General features: G+C 39.1%; 1 protein-coding gene across 8 annotated transcripts in view; it reads right to left on the reverse strand.

The window, feature by feature from the left end:
- Erc1 (ELKS/RAB6-interacting/CAST family member 1) overlaps positions 1-12,140 on the reverse strand; it is a 269,824-nt gene that overhangs the window by 173,539 nt on the left and 84,145 nt on the right. For all 8 annotated transcript variants that reach the window (XM_055604168.1, XM_055604166.1, XM_055604167.1 and 5 more), the window contains 3 exons: positions 8,820-8,957; positions 6,509-6,649; positions 5,391-5,531 (listed from right to left, as the gene is read on the reverse strand). In XM_055604168.1, the coding sequence (XP_055460143.1) occupies positions 5,391-5,531; positions 6,509-6,649; positions 8,820-8,957 (420 nt within the window). The remainder of the gene's footprint in view (positions 1-5,390; positions 5,532-6,508; positions 6,650-8,819; positions 8,958-12,140) is intronic.

Raw genomic sequence — 12,140 nt, forward strand, 5'->3', positions numbered from 1 at the left:
AAAAGTTTCAAGGTTTAGCCAATATACGTACAGTGGTAATGGGCAAACCATGCCCAAAGAACTATTTATATTTCAATGAAAACTGAGTGTTTTAGCAAGTACTTAATGGGTAATCTTCAATTTCTAATGACTTTTCTTTGCTTAAGAATCACACAATGAAAAGATTCATAATAAATGGAGAGGAATTATTTTAGTTTATGTATGGATTTCTTTTAAAATACTATTTTATCTTGGAATATTTATTTTGAAACCAAAAATGATCATAACACAACTGATTCTTCAGAGCAGAGTGAGAATTGGCATTGGAAGAAGAAGGCATTAGAAGGCTCTAAATTCTGATCTTACTACTCTTACATCAATGCTAAGTTGATGTATGGCCTAATCGCATTTATTTCTCCTATATATGTAGCTCTGCCAAATGGATACAAGTGTATGCTGTGAAAATGGAGCTGGGTTAAGAAAACAGGACTCTCAGCTGGGCACAGGGGTGCAGACCTTTAATCCCAGTACTTGGGAGGCAGAGCCAGGTGAATCTGTATGAGTTCAAAGACAGCCTTGTCTACATAGTGAGCTCCAGGACAGCCAGAGCTACATAGTAAGACCCTGAATACAACCAAAACAAACAAGCAAACAAAGAAAAAGAAATAGCTAGTCTCAAGTATGTTTTGCTAAAGAAAAGTTTAGAATTTTACAAGATAACCTGGAATTCACAAATGGAAGTCAGAAAGCAAGATCCATGCTAAGAACTAAGAAATGATATATTATTCAAGGTTCTGTTGTAAAGGGCACCTACTAATGTCAATACATTTTAGAGTATGCAAATTCATAATCAAAAACTAAGTTTCAAATTACTCACTGTAATTTTCTTGTTATTGTAACATAATGCCTGAAAAAAGAACCTTAAGGGAAGAGAGGTTGTTTCAGCTCGTGGGTAAAGGCAAAGTCTGCCATGAGGAAGAGCAACAGCCCAGGCTCCATCCATGTTGGTGAGGCTGGAAGGACACGGGATGACCTTCTTGGGCACAGGAAACATAGAGCCCAGCTACAAGTACAACCCTGGCCAAACCTGAGGGTGTTAGTGGCCTACTTCTGCCATCCAGACCTCACTTTTAAAAGGTTCTGTAACTGGCAAAACAGTACAACCGGCTAACGGTCCTTCTCCCAGATTTCTAAAGTCACGTGTATATACCGAATGTTCTTAATGACAAGATGAAGACTGAGACATTGCTTTTTTCTCATTCAATAAGCAGAAAAGTGTATTACATCTCTTAAAGTGTTTCAAAAATATTAGTCAAATAAATTCTTCCGAAAACATTTTAGAAAAATGTTTTTTTCTAAAACAAAGCAGCACGAGTAAATGAAAAAAATTTGCGTAAATTAAGTGAAATCTTTCATGAAAGTATTATCTACATTTGTGAAAGTGAATGCTTCATCAAGTTCATTTGTTTAAAGTTCCATTCCCAGTGGAGGGAAGTTTTTACTCTCTTCAATGCTTACTACCTAACCTTTACGTTACTCATAAAATGTATCCAGAAACAACTAGGCAAGTGTGGGAAGTAAACAGAGATCACTGTTCTCCAACTGTATGAAACTAGTTTGGTTCACTGTTTTGTCCATTTTGTAGTTTGAAGGAGGGAAATTCCCATTTTCATCATTCCCTCATGCGTTGGAAAAAGCTACAGTGATTCTTTTAATACTCTCTTCCTAACAGCTAGGAAGGAAAGGACGAGGACTATTTCAAAGAATCCTTACTGTATTTATATAAGCAAGAGGAAGAAAAAAAGAAACTACTATCCACACACACAAAAATAGGAAACGGGAAACAAAGAGGTTCGGGGTAAGGGTAACGAAAATCAAGCAAATGTTAACAAAAGCTTCTAATCAATGCTACTCAGATAAACCTGATTACACCTAACTATACTACTGTTTATACTATACTTATGAAGTATAAACACTAGTGTCCTACGGTTCATACATGCTACAGGATCCTAGCTTTAAAGTCACCAGTTACATGTCACTTCATAGAGCTTTCCTCTACACCCTGGACACTGTGATGAACTAGACTTTGCTGGCTATGTGTCTATTTTCCCCAACAGAGAGCACTAATTCTCTGAAGGCAGTGAACAATGCTATATTGTCCACCACCACATCCTCAGAGCCCATACTGTTAACTGACATGTGACAGAAACTCAATCACTTAAACAAGTGAATTTGTACCATGCACTCAAGATAATTTCTGTTTGATTTAAAACAGACAAGAGATGAGTAAGGTGACTCAGCAGTTAAGAGCTCTTGCTGCTCTATCAGATAGCTCAATACTACATGTAACTAAAGTTCCAGGAAACCCAATACCCATCTTTTGGCCTCTGCAAGCACCTACATTCACATACACTGGCACAAAACATACACAATAAAAACAATAATAAATATTTTTCTAAAAAAAGCTTTTAAGTGTGTGTGTGTGTGTGTGTGTGTGTGTGTGTGTGTGTGTGTGTTTATGTGAATGTGAATGTAGATGCCTATGCAGGCTACAGGTATTGGAAACCCTAGAACTAGAATAACAGGTAGCTGGGAGCTTCCTGATTTGGGTGATGCAAACCAAACCTTGGTCCTCTAAAAGAGTAATATGCTTTTACCTGGTGAGCCATCTCAACAGTTTAAAACATGTTTTAAAAGTAAAATAAAACAAACGGCAGGAAAAGAAGAACAACTGGGAAAGAGGAGAGAAATGAGGAGTAACTAAATAAAAGTTCAAGGTTAAACAAATCGCAGGAGCCAATGGTGCAGAATAAATAACCATTAAGAATAAGCTCCATCTGCTACAAAGAGGAAGAAATAAAAAAAATTATGAACTTTCTCTTAATATAGCAAATTCTATATCAGAGTCATTTATATCTAAACTTTGCTGGGTTTATTTACACTTTAAAATGGAATTCCAAGAACATTAAATCACATTAAAGAGCTTTGCAACTTTGTAAAAAAAAAAAAAAAATACAAACTCAAAGAGAGAGCTATTTACCAAGGCAGTATTAAAAACAACATTTATTTACTTAAGACAATTTTACAGATGAGCATGATGGCATACATCCCAACATTTGAAAGGCAGAGATAGATGGAACTTGGTGAGTTCCAATCCAACTTGGCCTCCATAGCAGAACAGCCAGGGTTATATAATGAGAATGTCTTAGAAGAAATGAATTAATTAGTGAACTTTGCAAACAGAGTAGACTGTTTAATTCAAAATGTAAACCTTGGACATGAAGCACACACCCGTAACCCCAACACTCAGAAGGCAAAGGCACAGGTACAAGTTACTGGCCAGCAAAGGCTATAGAGACCCTCCATGTCTCAATAAATAAAACAATAAACTCAATCAAACAATCACAAAAATACTATAAGCAGAAGAGAAATCTTCTCAATAGATGCAGAATAGTCTTCAACAAGATCCAACATCCCTTCATGGTAAAAACTCTAATAGACTAGGCATAGGAAGTACTTATCTCAACATAGTAAGAGATACTATAGTATACATTTGTCATAGTACACATTTGACAAATGTAAACAATATAATCCTACGTGGAGAAAAACTCAAAGCATTCTCACTAAAATCAGGAGTAAGACAAGAGTGCCCACTCTGCCTTACAATTCAATACAGTACCTGAAGTCCTAACACAGCAAAGCAACAAAAGAAGGAAAAAAAAAGGACTACAAAGAAATCAAACTGGAACTGAGCGGGGAGCCTCCTCGCTGCTAACCAGCTTTCATAGGACAGTGCACTGTAGGCTACTGAGGGAGAAAAAGCAAAGGTCTTACCCAGCTAAGACCCCTTTGAACTACCATACCAACCAAGCTGCCTTCTAAATACCTCTGATTATACCCAGGTAAAAATACTACTCTCTTTCTTAATCAGAGAAACTTTCTCTTTGGAATGAAAGACGGCAAAATGGAAAAGACCTTCACTTTGCTTGGTTGCTCAAGTGAAAGACCTACCGATGGAGTCCAGAGGAGTGACAAACCTTGTTATCAGCACTGATGAGCTCAGCATGTTCCAAAGAATAATACCAAACCATGGCCGCAGAGCGGCGGTGTGCTGTTTTGTTCTTCTTGATGTAAGTTAGAATCACCCAGGAAGAAGGACTCTCAACTGAGAGATTGCCTACGTCAGGTTGCCTACAGTCTGTGGGGTGTTTTCTTAACTAATTATTGTTGTGGCAAGGCTCAGCCCATGTGGGCAGTGTCTCCCCTGGGCAGAGGGTCCTGAGTTGTAGAGTAAGCCATGGGAATCAACCATCCTTGCGTGGCCTCTGCTGCAGTTCCTGCCCTCATTTCTATTCATGATGGACTGTACACTGTATGAAAGAGGCCCTTTTCTCCTAGTGTTGCTTGTGCTCAAGGTGCTTATCACAGCAGTAGAGAGTAAACTAAGACACCTGGCTTTAAATTCAATTGTTACAAATGCTTGTCAGAAAGGGACCTGGGGGCAGGTGAAAGAGATGGAAAGAGGAGCGGTGACAGAAATGAAAATGTAATATATATATATATTATGGAACTGTCAAAACAGCAAAGACTGCAGAGAAGACTCTAGTGACAAGCAAGAATGTTAATGTACTAGCAAAATTCTAGACTAACTGGGGGTGACAAGAAGCTACAGCCTGGTAAGCAAACAGAAAGAGGAGCAGTGCTGAGAAAGCAATGAGCGCACTGCAGGAAGCTTCTAGAGGTCCACTTCTGGAGGTGAAGTTGCCTTCATCTCCAACTCTTAGGACAGAGATCAAGATAGTAAAAGACGAGGAAATGAATGAGCCAATGTGCTGCCGTCTTCACAGCTCCCTGAGCATATAGAAAGCCTGCCACACTCATGTGCTGAAGGCTTGATTTGCCAATTCAGTGCTCAGAACTTGGGTGAGTGGGAAGTGAGTCAGTAAATCAGGAGCCTCTGAGCTAATCTGTGGGACAGTCACAGAAGCACGACATGACGGCACTGCAGAGAGGTGGGAACTGAAAGGTAGGATCTCAGTGGAGGAAGAAGGTCATTAGGGACATGATCTTAAAGGAACACTTTGTCCTCACTCTTACCTGCTTTTTGGGTGGCCATAATGCCCTGCCTCACTAAAGACTGAAAGCACTGGAGTCATCCAGCCATGGACTGGAATCTCTCAAACTCTAGGTCTAAAGAAATATTTCCAATTTTAATGCTGTTAATCTTAGATGTTTGGTCACAATTACAAGGCCAAATATACCTCTGACCAATTAAAAATAAAAGTAACTGTAAAATCTGTATTGTCACTACAATCCTTAACTTAAAAACAAAAAACAGAGCTATCTGCAGTAGTGTTCTTATGTACAGAAAAGTAAGACTGCTTAGTAAAAAAGTAAGTAACTTCTTCAACCTTTTTCAACTGAGATTCCATCTTCAGGCACTCTTCCTTCTTCTGCTCAAGAGCAATTTCTAGGGTCTTGAGCCGTGAGTCCTTTTTCAGCCCTGAGGAGGCCAGGGATGAAGCATGCTCCTTCAGATCCAACAGAGAAGCCTAAAAGAAGACATATTTGAAATAAATACTGTGAAGTAAAATATGGATTGCATTGTTTTAAATTTATATTAATAGAGTCTGGAAGTTTCCACTCCAAGAACATCCATGAACTATAAAACTTTCAGACATTAATTAAAACAAGGTTGGTCCTCAGTACTAACTGAAGAGTAACATAAAGGGTCCTAAACATGGCCGGAGATGCAGCTCAGGTAAAGAGCTTGCCTGGAGCACATCAAATCCTAGGTTTGATCTGCAGGACCACACAAACCAGGCATGGGACACAGCTGTAGCTGCAGCACACAGGAGGCAGAAGCAGAAATCGAAGGCTAGCCTGAGAAACAGGTGGACCTGCTCAAAAACAAGAGTTCTAACCCAAGGTACTTATTCTCACAAAATAAAAGGCGGCTGAGCTTTGAGACCGTAAGTAGCCAAACTTTGTGACCACACCAACTTAAATGTGTATTTCCCCTCCCCCTTTTACAGAAAATTCTTGTAGAAACTTACTTCTATAAATTTTTCTAAAGTTATCAGACAAACCTACTGGATTACTTACTACATAACATTCAACTTTTAAGCTATTTAAGTTATGCTAACAAGATTATTAAAATAAGATCCGAATTCACGATGTCAACTAAGTTTAGACTATTATGTTTCTAACAGTGGTTATAATTAGATTTCCTCCTTTTGTGTGCCACTTTTCTTAATGTTAGCAGTGTAACCAGGATTCAGTCATTCTAAAATTTGCAAAAGTATCAGAATCACATAAGAAACCAACTCTTAGGACAGAGATCAAGACAGTAAAAGACGAGGAAATGAGTGAGACCATGTGCTGCCGTCTTCACAGCTTCCTGAGCATATAGAAAGCCTGCCATAGAATACTAAGAAAATCATTCTTGCTCGTCTGCATTGTGCAGAAAGCAAAAGCTTCAGAGTGCAATGACTATGCAAGCCAAGCAACTCCACTTGGTAATACCAACCTCCTTCTCTGAGAGGTCTCCTTGCAACAGGCTGACTTTTTCTTTCAAGTCTTTAAGATCTTTTTTGTAGGTGTCTATCTCCTCTTGCTTCTCTCGCTCATCTCTGTCCCGCTGCTCCTTTAGGCGTTCAATTGTCCGCTCCTGAAAAGAGAGCACACCAAGAGGTGAGGGTGCTCCCGTTTGTACTTACATCATGTGACATACTCTGCCTCCTCGGTCAAAACTCAACACCTCTAGCATCTACTGAAAAGACAATGGTAAGCTCTTCAAGAGTTCCCTTTTCTAAGAACTCATTTTTCCTATTGTAAGCAGTAATTTCCAACTTCATTTATTTTTAAATACCAAGAGTAGTTTTCCTATCATTTCAAATATTATTAGATATCACTAGAGCATTCTCGCAACACGTTTCTATTTAAATTCAATTTCCAAGTAACTAGCAACTTATGTGTATGTCCTTAGGACAATACGTAACACATGCTTCTTCACTATAATAATACTGATACACACAGTATTATTATAACAGTATTATTATTCCTATTAAAACAATAGGAATCACTCATAAGTTATATATCACAAGTGGGAAGAGCTAGGACACACTGATCTTACATAAAAGCAAGCAAAGAAGCGATAGAAAAATTAAAACCTGCTACCAGGTGCTCAGCAATTTAATTATATTTCTAGGCAATATTTAGATACATACTTACAGAAATGTATTAAATCTGGCAAACAAATCAAAGCATTGAGTCCAAAGGACCTAAGGAATGTTGCTTTATGGATCTAAAAAGAATCCAATTATCTCAAGGAAAGCACAGGATAACCTTTTAATCCCAACACTTGGGAACTGGATTTAGGAGAATCAAGCCTTAAAGTCTGCCCTGAGTGTAATGGCTCTTCTTGGTTGTCAACTTGACTATATCTGAAATTAACTAAAACCCAAATGGCTAGGCACAACGGTGAGGGATTTTTTTCCCCCGCTTAATTAAATCATTTGAAGTGGAAAGACCCACTTCTAATCCAGATCTTTGAGGTGGAAAAATACACCATTACTCCAGACCTTCTGAGGTGGAAAGATACCTTAAATTCGGCCACACCTTCTGCTGGCAGTCTGTCGAAAGGACTGGAAGAAGGAAACGAGCTTTCTTTTTACCTGCTTGCTCTCACTCCCACTAGCAAGTCCATTTCTATTTCTATATTCTGGCATATAATGAAGACCAGCTGAGATATCCAGCCTTGTGGACTGAACAACTACTGGATTCTTGGACCTTCCATTGATAGACAGCCGGACCACAGCGTATAAGCCATTTGAATAAATCCCCATTAGATAGATAGATAGATAGATAGATAGATAGATAGATAGATAGATAGATATAAGATAGACAGAAAGATATAGATGAAAAATTCATTCTATAAATTCTATTCCTCTAGAGAACCCTGACTAATACACTGAGTTGCACAGCAAGCCTGACACCAGCCTAAGCCACATGAGAACTCCATCATAAAACAAGCCCCCTTTAAAAACAAAAACCACCACCAACAACAAAGAAGAAAAAAACAAAACAAACAAACAAACAAAAAAAACACCTTAAGGAATTTCTTTAAAATACCTTCTAAGATGGTTTAGATCACTTCTTCATTCAGCCATTCCTTAAAAAGTCAAGTATGCTCATAAAGGAAAAAAAAAGGGTAATATAAAGCAAGGGCTAGAGAGGTGGCTTGGCAGGTAAGAGTACTGGCTGCTCACAACTGTCTACGTCTCCAGTACCAGAAAATTCAATGACCTCTCTGGCCTCTGGGGACACAGGGCACACATGTGATGCACAGACATAGATACAGGCAAAGTGTACACACGCACGCACGCGCACACAAATTTAAATTTTATTTTAGGAGTAAGCCAAGACTAGAAAATTAGTGTAGATGTAATATCCATGAATAAAGTCCATGAATATGTCATGTGGTGGGAAGGTATCAGAGGACAGCTAGTCTGAGACAACATCCTGATAATCAACGTCCAGTATCCTGCATATCTAGTTAACTAAATAGTGAATTTTCTTTTCCTTCAGAAAGCATCAACATGGTGAAGACATGCTGATTACTTAGGATATGTGTCGACGGTCCTATTGGATGCAACCAATCTTGCCTAGAAACTGCTGCTAACATCTAACGGTAACTCGATTGTCTTTCCACGTTACACCATCCGCATCAGCAGCACACACCCGTTTCCATGGAGAGATTTTCTATGTATGCACGGCCGACTCCAGACTAATGAGGGAGCAGAGCACAGAGGTCTGGGAGAGCCAGGCCAGCCACTCACTTTATCTGCAAGAGCCTCCTCCAGAGTCGTCAGAGCTGTGTCTGTGTTGGTGGTGTCGGCCTGCAGAGACCTGACTCGCTCTTTCAAGCTGCTCATCTGCTTCTCTTTATCTCTCAGTTGTTCCTGAAGATTTTCAATCTAAATAGACATAAACATTTGAGAGAAAAAAATCATTAAAAAGGGTAGAAGTAGGCACAGTAAAAATTATTTAAGATATGAACAAATTATAATGTCAGTGTGTGGGGCTCTGTAGAAATAATTTTAACTTAACTATTTCAAAATTATATGCTAAAGCCTTACTAAAACTTTGCACTGCCACTGAGAAAAGACAAACATCCTGTGGATATACATATAGATAAGCAAATCTCTAACAAAGAAGGTAAGTTGTGAGGTGCAAAGACAGCAGTGCTCAGAGGGACTGCAATGGATCCATACAAAACAGAATCACTTCTAAGATGCCGAAAGAGAGTTCTCAGATTGAAGGACAGAGAACACAGAAACTAGACCAAAACAAAAAAAAAGAAAAAAAAAAAAAAAAGAAAAAGAAAACAAATCACTTGTATAAAAAAAAAAACTATTCTTGTATGTTAGTATTTGGATCTTTAAAACACCCTTTAACTAAATAGCAAGTATTTTCAATGAAACTCCTTATTGTGGTCATTCATTTCTTCACACACACTTGAGTAAACGGATTTACTCAAAAGAATTATTGGTTTCTCCTACCCAATTACTAACCAGGCCGGACCCTGCTTGGCTTACTACACCAGATAAGAAGTAGGCACATCCGGAGTCAGGAGACAATTACTAATTTTCCCACGGCAGGCCAGGCACTGAAAATACTAAGGAAGATGAAGAGGCCCACTTCTATTATATGATTCGAGAGTGGCCCATTACAAAGCTGAGGCTGAGCACAGATGGAATTACAGGCCTCCTAAAGAATGGACTTTGACTTTCAGAGAGACGGACATCAAACTTCCAACCTAGGAGTGGCCTGTAAACTTTAAATAATTGTCATGGCTGTGGAAATGAGATTTAAAACAACTTCCATACAAACTTGATGAGTTACTCGAGGGTTCTATCTGCTTAAGTAAGAGACTACAGGAACTAAAGATTAAGACAAACCAAGCGTGGTAGCGCATGCCTTCAATCTCGGCACTTTGGGGAAAAGAGGCAGGAGAAGCAAGAGTTCTGGGTCATACTGGACCACAAAGTTAGTTCAAGAACCGTCTGGGCTAGACTCTGCCTAGACAGACAGACAGACAAAAAAACGGCTAAAACATGGAAATTAAAGCAGATACTATAATCTATTGTGGCAAAGTCCTGTGTGTTGGAGGTTCTAAATGTTCCCTGTATTTACTTGTCCCATTTCCCCAAGATTTTGGAGGCGCTTTTCACATTATTTTTATTGAAGGTGTTCTAAGCCTCCATCTTGCAGCATTCCTCCCCCAAACATGCCAATGAGCCATATATTTGGTCTTTCCATTTGCCCTTTATGCTTTTGTCAAATTATTATAAATTCCTGACTATAAATTATTATAATCAAATTTGTAGAGGACTAAGAAATGATGTTACATTCTGAAATAGAGAAGCGCTGAGTAACATTTAAAGATGAAGGTTAAACCAATGGAAAACATCACAGAAGGAACTCTGCATGCTAGAAGGACATGGGATGATACCCTCCAAAATAACCATCATCCAAGATCACTGCACCTGAAAAGGGCTTAGGAGAATCCTACACGCTGAAGAAAGTTTAGTAAACACCATCAAGAACATGACTAAAGCAAGCAGTGGTGGCGTGGATCTCTGTGTTCGAAGCCATCCTGGTCTACAAATCTACCTTCAGGACAGCCAAGGCTACACAAAGAAATCCTGTCTTGAAAAGCAAAACAAAACAAAAAGAACATGAATAAATCCAACTAGAAAATAAAAGAGAAATAATAAAGAAATATTACCAACACAGTAAATCATTAAATTTATAAGATATAGAAAAAGTGTCCTTGCTGTATACTTGAGCATATTTGACATATATGCCTAGGAATAGTATAGCTGGATCTTGAGGAAACACTATTACTAACTGTCTGAGAAAGCACCAGATTGATTTTCAAAGTGGTTGTACAAGTTTACATTCCCACCAGCCATGGAGGAGGGTTCCCCTTTCTCCACATCCTCTCCAGCCTGTGTTCTCACTTGAGTTTTTTATCTTAGCCATTCTGATGTTTTAATTTACAGGGTTGTTTTAATTTACAGTTCCCTGATGACAAAGAACGTTGAGCATTTCTTTACGTGTTTCTCGATATGTACCTCATTTTTTAATTGGATTGCTTGGTTTGTTGCTGTTTAACTTTTTGAGTTCTTTATAAATTCTAGATATTAGGCCTCTGTCAGATATAGGGTTGGTGAGGATCCTTTCCCAGTCTGTAGCCTGTCATTTTGTTCTGACGACAGTGTCCTTTGCTTTACCCAAACTTTTCAGTTTCATGAGGTCCCATTTATTGATTGTTAATCTTAGAGCCTGTGCTGTTGGTGTTCTGTTCAGGAAGCTGTCTCCTGTGTTCAACCATGTTCATAGCAGCTTTATTCATAATAGCCAGAATCTGGACACAGCCCAGATGTCCCTCAACAGAAGAATGAAAACAGAAATTGAGGTACATTTACACAATGGAATACCACTCAGCAATTAAAAACAAGGAAATCATGAAATTTGCAGGCAATTGGTAGGAACTAGAAAAGATCATCCTGAGTAAGGTGACCCAAAGCAGAAAGACACACATGGTATGTACCCACTTATAAGTGGATCTTAGACATATAATATAGGATAATCATACTAAAATCTGTATACCTAAAGAAGCTAAGCAAAAAGGAGGACCCTGGTTAAGATGCTCAATCCTTATTCAGAACAGCAAATGGGATTGTTAGCAGAAGAGGGAGAAAACAGGGAACAGGACAGGAGCCTACCACAGAGGGCCTCTGAAAGACCATACCCATCAGGATATTTAAGCAGATGCTGAAACTCATAGCCAAACTCTGGGAAGAGTGCAGGGAATCTTATGAAAGAAGGGGGAGATAGAAAGACCTGGAGGAGACAGGAGCTCCACAACCAAAAATTCTGGACCCAGTGGTCTTTTCTGAGACTGATACTCCAACCAAGGACATGCATGGAGATAACCTAGAACCCCTGAACAGATGTAGCCCATGGCAGCTCAGTCCCAGTGGGTTCCTTAGTAATGGGAACAGGGGCTGTCTCTGACATGAACTCAGTGGTTGGCTCTTTGATCATCTCCCCGAGGGGGGGAGGGGGACGGACAGCCTTACCAGGCCACA

The sequence above is a fragment of the Psammomys obesus genome, unplaced genomic scaffold (assembly GCF_907164565.1).
Source record: "Psammomys obesus unplaced genomic scaffold, mPsaObe1.curated_primary_1811, whole genome shotgun sequence".
In the NCBI taxonomy this organism is placed as follows: Eukaryota; Metazoa; Chordata; class Mammalia; order Rodentia; family Muridae; genus Psammomys; species Psammomys obesus.